The sequence below is a fragment of the Glycine soja genome, chromosome 1 (assembly GCF_004193775.1).
Source record: "Glycine soja cultivar W05 chromosome 1, ASM419377v2, whole genome shotgun sequence".
NCBI lineage: Eukaryota > Viridiplantae > Streptophyta > Magnoliopsida > Fabales > Fabaceae > Glycine > Glycine soja.
Window position 1 is genome coordinate 51,549,372 of NC_041002.1, and position 17,705 is coordinate 51,567,076.

At 33.4% G+C, this 17,705-nt stretch overlaps 4 protein-coding genes across 5 annotated transcripts; 3 read left to right on the forward strand and 1 right to left on the reverse strand.

The window, feature by feature from the left end:
• Window positions 1–906: 906 nt before the first annotated feature.
• Window positions 907–3,524, forward strand: LOC114420444 (transmembrane protein 53-like). Its single transcript, XM_028386338.1, has 4 exons — window positions 907–1,570; window positions 1,680–1,782; window positions 2,526–2,731; window positions 2,887–3,524. Exons 1-4 carry the CDS (start codon window positions 1,020–1,022, stop codon window positions 3,158–3,160), a joined length of 1,134 nt encoding a protein of 377 aa, XP_028242139.1. The 5' UTR covers window positions 907–1,019; the 3' UTR covers window positions 3,161–3,524.
• A 2,589-nt stretch (window positions 3,525–6,113) lies between these two features.
• On the forward strand, window positions 6,114–12,426 carry LOC114420484 (syntaxin-112-like). Of its 2 annotated transcripts, XM_028386376.1 has the most exons (7): window positions 6,114–6,329; window positions 6,437–6,508; window positions 7,661–7,720; window positions 8,157–8,251; window positions 8,607–8,676; window positions 8,790–8,893; window positions 11,269–12,426. In XM_028386376.1, exons 1-7 carry the CDS (start codon window positions 6,198–6,200, stop codon window positions 12,245–12,247), a joined length of 1,512 nt encoding a protein of 503 aa, XP_028242177.1. In that variant the 5' UTR covers window positions 6,114–6,197; the 3' UTR covers window positions 12,248–12,426. The 2 variants fall into 2 exon arrangements, with proteins under 2 accessions (XP_028242177.1, XP_028242173.1); XM_028386372.1 differs by lacking the exons at window positions 6,114–6,329; window positions 6,437–6,508; window positions 7,661–7,720; ... (1 more) ...; window positions 8,607–8,676; window positions 8,790–8,893 and adding an exon at window positions 11,010–11,233 and having other exon boundaries at window positions 11,322–12,426.
• Window positions 12,427–12,676: 250 nt separating this feature from the next.
• LOC114420461 (pentatricopeptide repeat-containing protein At5g66520) lies at window positions 12,677–14,621 on the forward strand. The gene has a single exon (XM_028386355.1). The coding sequence runs from the start codon at window positions 12,792–12,794 to the stop codon at window positions 14,340–14,342; it is 1,551 nt and encodes a 516-aa protein (XP_028242156.1). The 5' UTR covers window positions 12,677–12,791; the 3' UTR covers window positions 14,343–14,621.
• Window positions 14,469–17,672, reverse strand: LOC114420477 (putative glucose-6-phosphate 1-epimerase). Its single transcript, XM_028386366.1, has 10 exons — window positions 17,514–17,672; window positions 17,320–17,439; window positions 17,122–17,235; window positions 16,921–16,972; window positions 16,449–16,586; window positions 16,007–16,105; window positions 15,655–15,752; window positions 15,088–15,195; window positions 14,922–15,003; window positions 14,469–14,728 (listed from the first exon to the last, which is right to left on the reverse strand). The coding sequence occupies exons 1-10, from the start codon at window positions 17,570–17,572 to the stop codon at window positions 14,663–14,665; spliced, it is 936 nt and encodes a 311-aa protein (XP_028242167.1). The 5' UTR covers window positions 17,573–17,672; the 3' UTR covers window positions 14,469–14,662.
• Window positions 17,673–17,705: the final 33 nt, after the last annotated feature.

Genomic DNA, 17,705 nt, shown 5'->3' on the forward strand with positions numbered 1-17,705 from the left:
ACGATGTTACATATTTTTTAGTTTACATGCTTGGTTATTTCTTACTAAGTGTCTTTCATGCCGATCCAATAAATGGATTCACCTCTTAGTTCTTTCTCATCGCATCTAAAATTATGTCAAACGGTAATCAATCATTTTAACATAGATTAAATAGTGAGAAAGACATCAAAAGGAGATTTTAAACGAGCATAAACTTAAGTAATTAATTCAAATAATAGTCAAGGACTAAGTCTCATTCTTAGAAAAGAAAGGTTATACGCACATATAGTCATGATAAAAACAAATATTAGTATTAGTGATCAGGGATAGAAAATCTTTATGTTGAATTTTTAAGTGTTAAGATATAATAGAATTTGAACATGAACATATGCATTTATATATCACTATTTACTTTTATTTCACTTTTTTTTTTTAAATTTTTTTTAGACTTGTTTACCGAACCCAAAACAATTATACTTGTGAATAAACTCATTTGGGTTGGGTTTGAAAAAATTATACAAACTCAATTTAACTTGTAAAGTTTTGATTCATCATAAATTTAATCAAACTTTGTCCTTCAACCCTCGACGCTCTTGGAAGAATACATGTAAATTGAGAATGTGAATTGTGACTTTCTTCATTCCTTTTTAATTGTCAGAATTTGAAGAAAAAAACACTTTTTTTTATCAATTATATTCTCATTTTGTCTCTTAATTTTTAATTAATTTATACATGCATTTATTGTAGAATGAAAAAAAAAGAATATAATAGAAAATCACACAACTATTTTAAATGAATAAAAAAATTATTGTATTTATTAATTTTTACAAAACAACCTTAAACACAAATAAAAAGAAACAAAATAGTAAAAAAAAAAAGAAAAGGTGAGGACTTGAAATGAATTATGATGTTAATGTTATTGCTAACCAATAAATCAGATTGGCGAAGAAAACAAAGGGTTGGCAGTGGATCTGATTATCTGAATTGTGAATGTTAGTCTTGCATTTGCATCATCAGTATCAGTATCAGTATCAGTATCTATGATGGAAGCCCAACTGAAAGTGTTGTCGTTAAGCCCCTCTACTTTGGGTCGCCACTTTCTCTGCAAAACTACCTCACACCCTTCCCTTCCCTTCCCACGCGCCACCCTCACGCGCCCTCCCATTCCTTCGAATTGGAATCCCCGCAGGTTCCTCTTCTCCTCTCTCACTTCTTCCCCATCCCTCAACCCCTTTCTCTCTCACTCCCAAACTGCTGGTGGCGCCTTCCCTTGGAACCCGGCTTCCGAAACCCGAAACGCCGCGTTTTGCGGAGGCAAAGACCGCGTGGCCACGGTGGTGCTGTTGGGGTGGCTGGGAGCCAGAACCAAGCACCTCAAGAGGTACGTCGAGTGGTACAATTCGCGTGGCATTAACGCACTTACCTTCGTCGTCGACGTCAAGGAGCTTCTTCGATTCGACCTCGGCCACGTGCTCGAGACCCGAATCTCTCTCCTCGCCGACCACCTCGTTTCTTGGGTGTCTCGCGAGGAACACGATGGGAGGGAACACTGTCTGGTTTTTCACACTTTCAGCAACACGGGTTGGTTTGTGTATGTGGACTCGTTAATATGATTCTTCTCTTTCGTAAAGCTTCCTCATTTTTTTTATTGAAATTTACTATTTCATGTTTGATTTTTTTTTATTTTTTTATTTTTGTAGTTATGGTTACATTCTTGCCCGAATGCTGGGTAGTGAGGAACTCATGGAGAAGATTAAGGGATGCATTGTTGATTCGGGAGGAGGAGAACCTTTCAATCCTAAGGTATTGAATTACTAATATTCTGATTTAATAATATTGTTTACTTGGAGTATCCATTGCTTAATCCTTGCAATATGAAATGTTTGTTTAAGAACGTGGCATTTTATAAACTCAGCTGTTGCTGCAGTTTTTTGGTTGGAGTATATAATATATTTGTGAATGTGTTTTGCGTTGCTTTGTTTAATCTTGAATTTGTTAGACATTGTCATTGGTTTAGGTCATGCACCTTTCTTACTCTGCGGTCTCCCCTGCACCAAGGAGAATTGTGTTGCTGTGTGTGTATAAAATAATGTGGGGGTCAGCACTCACCCCCTCTTTCAATTACATGTTAGAATCTCTTATTCAAGGCTTACATTTCTTAGGTTATGCTGCCTTGGAGTGATAGAATAGTAAGAGGAGTGGATTGAAATCAAATGATACTAGGATAGTAACTTTTATTACTATTTGAATTGTTAAAACAGGATGGAATGAAAATGGAATATGATGGAATGCATTCATTCCATTCCATTCTATCCAATACCCCTCTTTTTCTTCCCCTTTAATTTGAGAGATGGAATCATTCTTTTTCCCCAATCTGTCACAAATATAATGGTCATTTTGTTTTATTCCAGTTGACTCCATTCTATCCTCTTCCACTCTATATATCCAAACTATCTTGATTTGTTGTTATCTTCATGGCTGCTAATTCCTTGGATTATGAATTATCAAATTGTTCTCTCACTCATATTTATACATTTATATTGTAGGTATGGGCTGCTGGTTTTTCTGCAGCTATATTAAAGAAGCGCAACTCTTTAGGACCCGTAGTTGAGGTAGAAGGCAAGCTTAAATCAGAGACTGAAGTTAGCTTGTCAAAGGTTCAACAAAACGAACCTTCCACAATCGAAACAGTGGTCTTGTCACTATTAGAGAAGTTCTTCTCATTTGTTTTGCAGTTGCCAGATGTGAATCAGTAAGTTTCTCCCCTGCAATCTTACATTACTTCATAATTATTGTGGAATGGATCGCAGCCTCATCCAAGTTTGTTAATAGGCCCTCTTATGTATAATATACTTAAAAATGTTAGGTGGTAACTGTTAAGAGCATTTTTTCGTGTCTTGAATGCAGGAGGTTAACAAGGATTGTCAATGTGCTCATGAAACACCAGCCTTGCCCTCAGCTTTACCTGTATAGTACTGCTGACAAAGTAGTTCCATGTCAATCCATAGAAACGTTAATTGAGGAGCAGAGGAAGATGGGAAAGAGGGTAAGGTCCTTTAACTTCGGCTTATCTCCCCACGTGGATCATTATAGGACATTTCCCGACCTATACTTATCACAGCTTTCTGAATTTTTGAACGAATGTTTTGCCACGAGCAAACAGAGAACTCACAAGTGTTAAGTTGCCCATTAAAGTCTAAAGTTTTTTGCATAGCATCAAATCCCTAATGGGAATGCTTCGTTTAGTTTTCCAAACGGATGAGCGATTCATTATCACAAGGACAAGGAGAGAAATGAACAGTGGCAACACATTACATAATACATACAAGCCATTGGCATAATACATTGACTTGCCAACAGTGTCAGCCAATTACACATTGTAATGATTCTTTTGACGATTATTACAGAGATCGAGTGACTAACGGAAATTGAACATAGCCAACTGATGAGACCATAGGTAATCTTGTTAAGATTGATCAAGCAGTGTACTTGAACTTGGTTTTTTTGCAGGTGATCCATTTCCATAAAATGATTATATCCACTAATCCACCTAGAGTTAAAACGATTTCTTTTTTCTTTGTACATGGTTTTTGAATTTTTTGGGTTCTCAGGGAGTCTTTTCAATTCTGGATTCCTAAGCTTATGACTTTTAAGCTTTTGAAATAGGTAATAAAATTTTTTTTGGTAAAAATAGACATAAATATACGCTGCAGGTGATGCAGTTCGGTTTCTAACCGCACGTTTAGTATAAATAAACATAAAAATGCCGAAAGTTAAATAAAAAATATTTAATCTTTATTCATAAAAATTCTAAATTGAAGAGAAAAAAATGTGTTTTTTTTCCAAAAAGAAATGTTTTCTAAATGTTACTTATACTAAAAAATATATTAAAAATGAAAGTTTATTTAATTAAATTTTAATATATTTTGGTTTTATTAAAAAATAAACACTTCACAAAAAAACAAAACAAAAAAAAATTCCACAGCATTCCTTGCTTTCCGAAGGTAATAGGTTGCAGGGTATGTTTGTTTATGTTTTTTTCAACAAAATATTTTTTATGTGGTTGTTTAAATTGTTTTTTTTTTTAAATTAACTTTCTACTTTTTTAAAAAAGCAACTCTTAACTGTTTCTTTTTTTCTTTTTATAAGAAAATCACTTTTTTAAGTTCAAGCAAATCGACTCAATAACTTGAGAAGGATTCATCAATATTATTAAATCTCATTTCTGTATATTTCTGTATAATAATAGGAATTCATTTATATTGTTACATTTCCTTTCCTAAAGATATTTATAAATGAAAAAAATTATTATCCTAATTTTTAAGATGATAAATAGTTTAAAATAAATTAAAATATGAAAGTTTTTAATTATTTAAAAAATATAATTATTAGTTCAAGTTCTGGTCAAATAGTTAATTATGTCATTTTCTATCTTTTGACATTTTCAACTAGTTAAATAGCTACTTTTACCAAACATTTTCATTTTTCAACACTAGTTTATTATCTTTTAACTTTAAGCTTTCTACTTTTAGCAATTTTTTCAACTTTAATTACTTTATCATTAATTTCGCTAAGTACATCCTAAATCGTACAGTCAAAGAAATATAAAATTAAAATTAAAGTATGTTTTATAATATAATATATATTAAGTTAAGAAGTTTTCTTATTAATATATAATTGTTAAAAATATAAATTAATAAAATACATAAATCATTTGACATTAAATTAATTTAAAATAACAAAGCTAATTTCAAATCAAGTCGATTTAGGTTTTTAAAATAATTTCTTTGATAAACACTTATAAAAGAAGAAAATATAATGATAAAAATAATTGAAATTTCCTCATAAATTAAAATCAAATTATGCAATTAAATTTTATCAGAACTCCTATTTAACTTCTTCAAAAGTTTATATATATATATATATATATATATATATATATATATATATATTAGCTTTAATTTATAAAAAAAATGTTCAATTCATTTTTTTCCTTATATAACCTTACTATGACGAGATGGGTCTATATTTGTGAGAGTGAGAGTTTCACGAAATTGCTTTTGTTTTTGGTTGTTTTACTCGTGTCCCATTTTTGTCATTCCTTTTCTAGGTTAATAAATTATAAAAGTTCATATTTTCAATGTAATGTACCTGGACTAATCTGCGGCTGCATTTGAAAGACAAAACAACATTTTCATATTTTTGGTGAAGCGATTGGATCCATGTTTGGTAGAAGGAAGTATAAAAATAAAGCAACTTGTACATGGATCTGGACATCTATTTGTCTTCATACGTTATTTCTTTTCGTACATTAATTAAGAAAATGAAAAATTGTTAAAAATATTAATTATACTAAACTATAAAATTTAATTTTATAAACAAAAATTAATGTGACAGTGACACTGACTAATGTTATTCTTTAATTTTAGATGATTTAAGCATCTTGGTATACATTTTGTTTGTGATATTAGAGTGATTTTTTATTATTAAGTTTTGACATTATAAATATTACTAATTACTTTAATGGTTATTTTTTAAGTTTTTTTTTTCTGATTGGGCAGAACAAAACGCCCCAGACCCAAAAAAATTAACTATTACTTATATGTAAATCAATTACAGTAGCATCCTCCACGAAAGAGTGAGATGCAAAGTCAGGACTAGAGTAAAAATTGCAACTGTCCCTATTTTTTAAAAAAAAGTTATTTAATTCCTAACATTATGAAAAACCATTTATTTTAATCTTTAATGTATTTATGTAAATGATAAAATAAAAGAAATTAAAATAAATTATTCTATTAAAAATTAAAAATTAAATAAAAAAGTTAAAACATAAAAATTTTAATAAAAATAATTAGTGAGTAATATATCAAAGACTAGCATAAAAATTTCCTAGATAATGTTTTGGTAGATAGATGGGTTCGATTTGATGCCCATTATTTTTGTGGAGAGCATAGTGACTCAATATTCAGATTGGAGTCAGAAATGTTAGGTGTGTTTTAATGTAAATCTAACGAATAAAAATAAAAATAAAATTTTATTAATTCTTTAATAAAATTATTTTTGTCTAAATTTTTTTGTTGTGCGTGTCCCCACTGCACACTGAAGTAAACGGTTAAGCACCACTAACGAACCATTGGTTCAATATATATAACAACGAATCCGATCCTCTTTTCATCTCACACCTACTGCCACCAGTGAAAGTCATTCCTGCACATCGAATGGCGGTTCACGGTGACGATGACACCATGGTGATGGTGGTTCCCAAACTCTCTCCGCCCAACACCTACGAAGCCGTCGTCAATGGTGGCACCTTCGACCGATTGCACGACGGCCACCGCCTCTTCCTCACCGTCTCTCTCTCTCTCTCTCTCTCTCTCTCTCCTCCTTTCTATTCTTTCAATTTTTTTTTTCATTTTCTTTTATTTAGATAATGCCAAAGCTTGAAACTTGTGTGCAGGCTTCAGCGGAGTTGGCAAGGCGCCGGATTGTAATTGGAGTTTGCGATGGACCTATGCTGGCAAAAAAACAGGTTACCTTTTTCCATTTTCCACATTTAATTGTTATTTTTGGTTGTTATGAAATGCATATACATAATTCCCTTCGTATATTAACTGCTAATTACTATTAGACACAACACAAGTACACAACCTATATGGATTTGACTCTTCTTTTTAATATATTTTTATGTACGCACCTACCATAATTATTGTACTCCCGCTACAGTTTTAGGTTTTCAGCTGAAAAGCCTAAACTGCTGAATGTAATTTGTATTACAGTTCAACCAATTTGTTATTTGGCTGCTTTGATAACATTCCACTTTTGTGAATTAGTGGAGTTGTTGATTTTTCGAGCCTTTTCTTGGAAAGGAAAACAATTGCATACAACTATTCAGTGCGAATGTTTATCCAACCACAAGTTATCATGTATGATAAGTTTGTTGATTTTTATAATAACTATCTTAAAAAAATCATACTTTGGATGATTAAATTATGATTTTTTTTACTGTGTGAAAGTGCATGAAAATTAAACTCTATTGGAAAAGTCAACTTTTAGATATTAATTTTCTCTGTTCCATCCTGTTGTGAATGCTTTGGTCAAGTAAGTTTCTGTCATGTGGATTGTTATAACTGAAGAATCTGGCACTCCAAGGCATGGTCATTAAGTTTGTTGAGAGTTAAAAGAAAAAAAAGAATAATGAAATAGATGGAGTCTGAACTTTGCTTTTATCTCCAAGAGTTATATTCTCTTGAGGATCTCTGAGTCAACTTCAATTTATTCAATGTAAATTAATTTCATTTTTGATTGCTCGTAGATGAAATAGACAAAGGACCTCAAATTATTTATTAGTATTTTAAAGTCAAAACTAAGGATGATATTCTGCAGTCAGTTTGTAAAATTTCAAACAGGTAAACTGAATTTACCATTAAACCGAGAAAACTATTTAGTGCTACAGATTAAATGCTTGAAATGTTCCGCTCTTAAAATTTAGTGATAAAATTTTCTTTATCAAAATTATCTTCAGTAAATAATACAAGCTACTTAAATTTAAAGCCTCGTGTTATGCTATTTGATCTTGTTTATTAAAAAATTTAGTCACACAGTGAAGATCACCTTATTTCTGTATGACAATCCTGTTGCTTTTGGATTTTTATCCTTGTGCTTTCATGTTCTACTTTTGCAGTTTGCTGAACTGATACAGCCCATTGAGGAAAGGATAAATAATGTCAAAACTTTCATAAAGGTATGAATCCAAGCAATGACAGTTTCCTTTATAATTCATGAAAAGAATTTCCTGTGTTTTGTGCTTTTTTAAAAATAAAAAAAACAAAGTTGACATGTACAAATGTTGGTCAGAATACTTTTATTCATTTTGTTTGTTAATGTAGAACATGAGGGACGGATTGTAGACAACTTATACATCTGTTTAACAGCAACATGTCTTTTTTCAAGTAGCATAGGAGAGGCTGCATGGTTTGTGTTGTTGGTTTTATGTGTTGGAGATATAATGTAAAACCTTGTCCTAGTTCATGACATTGTCTGCAAATATGAGAAAATAAAATGATAAACAATAGTGTTCCATCAAATGCGTATAGTATTTCTTCTAGCCGGGTTTATATGAAAAATCCATTTTTTTCTTATTTAAATTTTGATTAATATTTGTTTGAACTAACATGCAGTCTATCAAGCCGGAGTTGGAAGTGCAAGCTGTGCCAATCACAGATCCATTTGGCCCTTCCATTACAGATGAGAACTTGGAGGCTGTGATTGTAAGGTTAGTAACTTGGTATTAAGATTTAAGACTGGCTTGTGTGTGTTCCATCTTAATTTTTGGTAATGGCGGTGAGCAATCCAATTATATATTCATAGACAGCTTATAAAAAGTAACTTCTGAGTTCTGATCAAGTATTTCATTCCCATTGGCTGGTTTCTAATCTCAATGTTCGTGATAATTAAAGTTTTGGTATCAAACTTAGCTGGTTATCCTCTTTTATTCCTTGGTCCATTGTTGTCATGATTTCTTGTCTATTCTTTTGCAGTACAAACAATTGAACACAAACTTGATATATGTTCACTTTTAAAAGTGTTATGGGTTATTTGATTACTAACTGGATTTGGTTATTTTACAGCAAAGAGACATTACCGGGAGGATTGGCTATAAACAGAAGAAGAGCTGAAAGAGATCTTTCACAGTTGAAGGTCTCAATTTATTGTTTGTGTAGTTTGGTTATAATTTCTGACATAAAAGTTAAGAAAATATTATCAAAATATTTTGTCAGATATTAGAAATTATTTTCTTGGATCTTATGCAGATTGAAGTTGTAGATTTGGTCTCTGGAGAATCAGGTGAAATTAAGCTGAGTTCATCAATGCTACGGAAGATTGAGGCTGAAAGGGCTAAACAACAAAACACGATACCGCAGACTTAGTTACAGACAATTTGTTTAACTTTTTTCTTTCAAAATATTTCTTCAAAGATGAGTTTAAGGTGTCCATTAAAGCAACTGACATGTGAGTGCATGTTACCATGTTATGACATTGTTTAAGTTTAAAAGGTGGAAGTCACATTCTTTAGGAAAAATATTGTAAAGATGTATCGTTTTTTTCTCAACGCACCAAACAAAAAACATTATTAGTTTGTTTAGAGGAATGTGTTGTATTTATATTTATATTTTCTCTAATAGAAATAAGTATTTTATTCTAAACAGTGTCATTCAAATGATACGTTCACATAAAAATATAAATATTTATATAATAAATTTAAATAAAAATAGATACTATCAAACCAAATTCATAGAACACTGGAAGTTTAGAAAGAAGATAGCCAGTCACTCCCATGTCCCATTAATTGACATCTTAAGTTTTACATTAAAATAGTTAATATGTTTGCAAAATAAAATATGTAGCAAATATATGTGGTAAAGTTGAAATAAAATTGCAACAAAGTATAAAATAGCATTGTATTTTTATCAAATATTAAGAAGTCAACATAACTTATCTTTTAAATAAGGATTTGTTGCTTTAACAAAATTAAACACACACACGCAGAGACATTGATTGTGTAAAAATATTTACTGACAGAACATACTAGACTCTAATTCTATTAACATTATTTCTTTCAAAATTAATTATATTTAAATATAAAACAAGTGTAGTTTAAGATATAGAAATAATGAAGTCTTTATTTTGATTGGAAAACAATACAGAAAGGTATATACATAATTGGGACCAGAAAAGAGAGAATGATCAAGTAAATGTTTTTTGTAATGCATTATGGATTCCAAGTAAGTTTTCTAAACTTTTATAAAAATTACAGAACATGATAAGTGTAAGAAATATGTCATCTCTGATCTCTAAGGTCGTTCCTTGTATGTTAAATCATAGGGAATTACATATGAGGGTATGTTTAATCTATTCTCTCATTTTATTTTAACCATACTTATATTCAACATACAATATTGTTTTGACTAAAATGATGGTTTTCTTTAACTAATTAATTTGAACTTCTCTGATTTGCAAAAGTAGAAAAGTTCAAACATGATAAATTGAACCAAAACATTTTTTTTTATGAATTTGATTTATTGAGTTTGATATATATATATATATATATATATATATATATATACCAAGTTAACCATTTTAATTGTTTTAGATTTTTTTTCCTCTCAAAGAAATTGTATTACTTAGATTTGACAAGCTTCCATACTCGATACTGAAATCTGGTAAGAACAGAAACGAAACTAACTCATGAAAATTCCTAGTCGTGCTTTGCCTTTAGTCAACTTGAATGAAATTTCTATCACTATTTTTTAGAACATTGTTCCTAAGATTTTTTTTTCCATCTTTTGTTCTTCGTTCGTGTTTCAACTTTCTACTTAAATATCTCACAAAAAAGAAATCTACTCAAATATTGATAGTTTAATAAGTTAATCACATGGACGAGGTCCGTTGATTGATGCTCATCCAAGATCATTTAATTGATAATTCAAGAGGAAAAAATAATACTACTAACTAATGATAATACGTGAAAATAATTAAATATTTTTAACTAAAAAAGTAATTTAATGCAATTAAAATTTAAAAAATAATGTTACTTTCCTTTCACTTGTATTCCTAAAACCTCTTTTTATTTTTCATGTCTTTCTTAAATATTCTAGTAATAGTATAAAATTCGTGTTGCTAGAAGATATCTCATATCCAACGGATATTTTTTCGAACACAAAAATTTCAAATTCTTGTTACGAGAAGATATGTTAAATAAACCGACTCAAAATCTCCCATTATCATCATCTTCTCACTAATTTGATTGACGAGGAATCATTAGCACTCAAGAAAAAAAAGGTAACCACATTAGTTTCTTCAAGGTTCAATCACACTCTTCTCTTCAATCTTCGCCCGTTCATGTTTCTTATTCTTCCATAGTTTTTTTCTCTGAAACTGCATGGGTAGTTTTTCCTTCTCTGAAACTGCATGGGTAGTTTTTCTGATTTTACTTTTCTTTTTTGAGTAATGCAAAAACCTCTCTCCAACCACGTTTCTCTACGTGTTGCACAATAAAGAATCAATTTTTAATGTTCCACTCTTTCCTTTTTTGCTTTCCTTTTCTTTTATGCTTTGGTTCTCTTCTCTCGCCTCCCTTGTTATTTCGCCGTCGCTGACTGTTTGCTTTCTTTCATCAGATCATTTGGACATTTTTTCATGACAAAAACTTGCGTCCATTGAGAAATTGACTCATTTCTTGAATTTGTCCAAAAGGGTATGCTTCATTTCTATCTTGAAAAATCCACAAGCGTTCCGTTTTCTTAATCCTTACTTTGTATCTTGTTTTGTTGGTATTTTTGCAGTTGGGAATTTCCAAAATTTTGCAAAGATGAATGATTTGATGACAAAGTCGTTCCTAAGTTATGTGGAACTAAAGAAACAGGCTCGCAAGGACCTTGAAGACGACGATCTTGACCTTGAAGCAGGGAAACTCAACCCCACGGAAGACCGCAACCTCTCTCAGTTCTTCCAAGAAGTTGAAGCAATCAAGGTTGAAATGGAAGAGATCTCCAATCTCTTATTTGATCTTCAGCAACTAAATGAAGAGGCAAAGTGCACCCACGGTGCCAAAGTTCTCCGTGGCCTAAGGGACCGGATGGAGTCCGACATGGTTGCCGTGCTTCGCAAGGCACGGACCATCAAGGCAATGCTTGAGGTTCTTGACCAATCCAACATAGCCAATCGTAGTTTGTCAGAATCCTACAAAGAGGGGAGCCCCATTGACAGGACCAGAATGTCTGTCACAAATGGTTTGAGGGTCAAGCTTAGGGACATGATGAATGACTTTCTGTCCTTGAGGGACAAGATTCTATCTGATCACAAGGAAGATTTGAAGAGAAGGTACTATACCGCGACTGGTGAGGTTCCTACTGAGGAGGTCATGGAGAAGATGGTTTCTGGGAGTCTCAAAGTTGAGTTTCTGGCTGGGAAAACGGATGCTGATTTGGGCACTCAGGTTAGGCATGAGGCAGTGATGGATATCCAGAGGAGTTTGAATAAGCTTCACCAAGTTTTTCTTGATATGGCTATTCTGGTTGAGACACAAGGAGAAAAGTTGGATAACATTGAGGATAATGTGGTTAATGCTGGTAACTTTATCCATGGTGGGACTAATAGTCTTTACTATGCCGACCAGATGAAGAAGAAGAACAGAAAATGGTTGTGTTGGGTTTTTGCTGTGGGGCTGATTATACTACTCGTATGCATCATTGCAATGTTGTCTTCTTGACTTGAGCAATTTGGAAAGGGTGGTTTAGAGTTACGAGACTGTAAAGCTACTTTCATTTCCTCTTTAACAGTTTCAATTGTTCTTGTATTGTTGGGAGCAGTTCTGTTAATTGATTCAAATTTGTTCATGAGAACTAAAATTTGCTGAATAGAATTGATTTTGTTGATTCGTTTACTGAATACAATTGATTGGTAACATTCGAGTATTTTTTTTCTTTAGTCTGCTGAGTTAGTTTGTTTCATCTGTGCTTCCAGTGAGTTCTTACTGCGGCGCCTTGTATTTACTTTTTTCATTTTGTAACTTTAAAAATCTGTCTCGTAATAATTGGTCAATACTGAAATGGCACCAAAACATGGAAACAGCCAAAGGAAGTCCATTCTATTTTCTATATAAAACAGGATATTCTATTCACTCTACAACTAATCTTATCCAAACTAGTGTGAACAAACTAAAGCCACTAATTTTGAGCAACGTCTTCTACTCTTTTCTCCAAATTATTTCAACTTCTCTTTTGAGGATAGTTCGATCTCTTTGCACTTTAACGATGGCTGTGCTGCTCCTTCCGCCAAACACGGAGCAGACCCAGGCCTTACTGGAGAGATGTTCAAATATGAAAGAACTGATGCAGATTCATGGCCAATTGTTGAAAAAAGGCACCATCAGGAACCAATTAACAGTAAGCACGCTCTTGGTTTCATACGCCAGAATAGAGTTGGTTAACTTAGCCTATACTCGTGTGGTTTTTGACAGCATAAGCTCACCTAATACTGTCATATGGAACACCATGCTCAGAGCATACTCAAATAGTAATGACCCAGAAGCAGCGCTTCTTTTGTACCATCAAATGCTTCACAACTCAGTACCTCACAATTCTTACACTTTCCCTTTCCTTCTCAAAGCATGTTCTGCTCTCTCAGCCTTTGAAGAAACCCAGCAAATCCACGCTCACATTATCAAAAGGGGTTTTGGTTTGGAGGTTTATGCCACAAACTCTCTTCTTCGTGTTTATGCAATTTCAGGCAACATCCAATCTGCACATGTCCTATTCAATCAGCTTCCCACGCGAGATATTGTTTCTTGGAACATAATGATTGATGGGTACATAAAATTTGGAAATCTAGACATGGCCTACAAGATTTTTCAAGCAATGCCGGAGAAGAATGTCATCTCTTGGACAACCATGATTGTTGGGTTTGTTAGGATAGGCATGCACAAAGAAGCCTTGTCTCTTCTACAGCAAATGCTAGTTGCAGGCATCAAACCTGATAGTATAACCTTGAGTTGCTCTCTTTCAGCATGTGCAGGCCTTGGTGCATTGGAGCAAGGCAAGTGGATTCACACCTATATTGAAAAAAACGAAATAAAAATAGATCCAGTTTTGGGTTGTGTTCTTACAGACATGTATGTTAAATGTGGTGAAATGGAGAAAGCCCTACTAGTGTTCAGTAAGTTGGAGAAGAAATGTGTCTGTGCTTGGACGGCAATAATCGGTGGCTTAGCAATCCATGGAAAGGGTAGAGAAGCTCTAGATTGGTTTACCCAAATGCAGAAAGCAGGAATTAACCCAAACTCGATCACTTTTACAGCAATTCTGACTGCATGTAGTCATGCCGGACTAACTGAAGAAGGAAAGTCCCTGTTTGAGAGCATGAGTTCTGTTTATAATATTAAACCTTCTATGGAGCATTATGGATGCATGGTGGATCTTATGGGTCGTGCAGGGTTGTTGAAAGAAGCAAGGGAGTTCATAGAGTCCATGCCCGTCAAGCCAAATGCAGCAATATGGGGAGCACTGCTCAATGCTTGTCAACTGCACAAACATTTTGAGCTTGGTAAAGAGATTGGAAAAATTTTGATAGAATTAGACCCTGATCATAGTGGCCGGTATATTCATTTGGCAAGCATTTATGCTGCTGCTGGAGAATGGAACCAAGTGGTCAGAGTGAGAAGCCAGATCAAACATAGGGGACTGCTAAATCATCCAGGATGCAGTAGCATCACCCTGAATGGGGTTGTCCACGAGTTCTTTGCTGGGGATGGATCCCACCCACATATCCAAGAGATATATGGCATGCCTAATCTTCTTGCAAATTGATGATATGTTTAAGGAGAAAATTGAGAGGAGAATGAAAACGAATCCACTGAAAGTGGGAAGATGGAATAATGGTTTTTCACTGCCTGTTGGGAGAAACCAAACTGAGAAAAATGTTGTCTTTTAGCATTGAGAATATAAAAGAAAATTATTATTCCTTATTGTTGTTACGATAATGTTACGAATGTAATGAGGTTTAACTCTTGTACACTATCCTTCCCTCGACAGTAGTGGCATAGAAAATTATTAATACAGAAGATACATATTTGTTGGGGTATCAAATATGACAAAAATAATTGCTGATGTAGAAACACATTTACAGTTCAAGCTATGCTAAGGTGCTGCACAGCTGTCCAAGTTTGTTCTGGCTCTAGCTGGACACTTCCAATCTGAAAATTTAGAAGAATCAATAGAGAAGGCTTTAAAATTATTTCAGCAATGAAAATTATTTCTAGCTGGACACTTCCACTCATGTTTACTTAAATTCAATAGCCTCCATGCTAATATTGTAGTCACGAAAAATGCACAGCCAAGCAGAGTATATCTTTGATCACTTTCTAGAATGTTTTGTAAAGTCATTACCTTAGCATTTTCAACGCAAACAAAATCTTTGTAACATGCTTCCATTTGAAGGTAAGGATTCCACAACACAGCATCTGACCAACTACATAGGTAAGAGGCAAAAGAAGAAGTATAAGCAAGTGACTTGGGCAAACCAAATAATTAATAAAAGTTTAAAATTACTTACTTTGTGTTCTTGATAGATATTAGATCACCCAAACCATTGTCAAGTTGCAACTCACTGGAAGCATCAAGATAAACACAATCTACAAATCCAGGGAAAGTGACAACATCCCTGCATTATGAAGGTTACTGTACATTAAGCTAAATTAAGAAACTCAATGTCAGGATATGACTCTACATTATTCAATGAAATTTTGATTTTACATGAATTAGATTGAGGCGAAATATACTTGTGCATTAGATAAAGATGAATAATGAGGAAGAAATGGGAACATATATTGGCCACTAAATGAATGTAATATTTCAGAATTCTTGTTAAAATTCAGGCAAAATGAATAAAGATGGATTTTAAGTAATAGTTGACATATATAAAGAACAACGGGTATGCACAAGAAAATGCATGTCAACATATGTCTGGCAAGGTAGAGATCATTTGAAATACTCAATAGTTAGCTTGTTATCCAACCCCTGGATTAAGGGAAAGCAAAGTTCAGTATTACCATTTTCTTTTACCAGTAGTTATTGTTTTATTTCCAATTAAGAGTCCCCAGACAAAAAGTATCATACATACCTTTCTTCCTTACCCTCCACTGGATTTTTAGGATCTGGATCTTTGTTCAGAGTTTTGCAACCTTTCAACCCCTTTACCGATGCGTTACTTGCAGAAGCCTGCAAGACAACCCTAAAATGATTACTTCTACAAGTTTAAGTAGCAAGTGTATGCAATGCATTGAGTTAAAAAACTGTGCATTAGAATAATTCTAAATTAATTCAAATAATTATTGAAAGATAAATAAATGTTTTGTTAAAGGATTGGATGCTTAGTTTCAGTTCAGATCTCCAGTAAACCCAATACAAAATGTTAAAACATTATTTTGGTTATGGCATGATGATCATTCAAAATAATGACCCCTATCACTTACTCGAAAATAAGTGTGCAAGGCAGTACTAAATGAGAATGCTTTATTGTCTGTATTTTTAACTGTTAGCTCAGTCGCAAGACTTTTAGCATTTAGTGTGACCTGCAAAAAAGGAAGCGTGCAATTGCATGATCATTAGGTTGTAGAACACAACAAGCATGAGTACAAGTAGTATTGTAGATTTGGCTCTTTTATAGTTAAAATAAAGTGCAATTGTAGTCATTGATTCAAAAACAAACAGTTGAGATTGTAATAAAATACACATATATGGATACCAAACTATGAAATTACAATCTCAACCGTTGATTTTCCAATTAATGCTTATAATTACACTCTTATCCTGTAAAGTGCATCACCTCATTTTGGAGAAAGTTAAATTTTTGGAGAAAGTTAAATTTGTACTATTGCAAAGATGAATTGTGGTTGAAGAAAAGAAGCCCTTGACCTTGAATAAAGCATGGAAGCTGAAATCCCACATAGCACGACTATAAGGAGCATCCTTCAGCTCCAGAGTTACAACAGGATTTCCTTCTGTGTTTTCAGAATCGACAACAGTCCAATCCATATTCCGTGCAAACCCGTGCTGTTGAATACGCAACCAAGCAAGTGTTTTAAAAACGAAAGCATTAGCATACAATGGAAAAGAAGGTCAGCATAATGAAGTAATCACACCACTGATGATTTCACTGAAGAGAAGCAAGTTTTTTATTAACTAAAAATCAGAATAGCATAGCTGGCACAGGCCGCACAGCATTGCCTATTACCCAAGACCAAGTGAAAGAAGATCACTAGTACTGCCCTCAGATTTTTGTATTTTAATTCCGCAGATATAACATAAAAAGGTAAAATATGTGTAGAAAAAAAGAACAAGATGAAGTGCAGAAAATAGAGTTGACTAAAGGAGCACGCACGCATACCTGCTGAATTGGACCAGGACCAAACTGTGGAAAACAATGCGGAACACCTCCACTGCCCAATAATATAAAATTAATTAGTGTCTGGGGGATCCAAAAATAGTATAAAAAAAAAATGAAACTATATGCTTTGCATAGACCATAGTTGATGGAAAAAGAATACCTGGAGAGACTTAAAAGAGTAATTAAAGAGAAGAAGCTAACCTTATGGGTTTGTTCCCATTGAAAACAGCGTCAGGGCGAACAAAGAGGAGGTCCTTACCACTGGGAACTTTCCAAGAAGTAATGCAACCTCCAAACAGGTATATCTCAGCCTCACTGCACACCCACAGATTCAACCAACGTACACACATGGTAGTGTTGTGAAGGGAAGGGAAAATAGTTTTATAGAGAATTACGCACCTACCGGCCGGGGAAGTGAGAACAAGCTTCGGCAAATTCCCCTCTCCCTCTGTAACTCGCACTCCCAAAGATGTAGTACTTGCTTTGTTGCTCAAACTTGCATATGCCACTCCACGACACCTTCAACCACATGCAAAATTTATATTGATAATCTGTTTAAGGAGAAATTTATATTTTGAGTGATTAACCTCAACCTGTTTAGATTCGGAAAAGTCGCAGTGCTGACACCGAATGCCATGGAAACCATCGCCATCTGCTATTCTACTCTGCCACCACCAATATTATTATCAGCTTACTTCACTACCTCTTATTTATACTCCTAGCTTTGCCACGCGGAAATTCGGATATTCCTTGCGCTCAACTGGATCAAAATTGGTTCGGCCCAA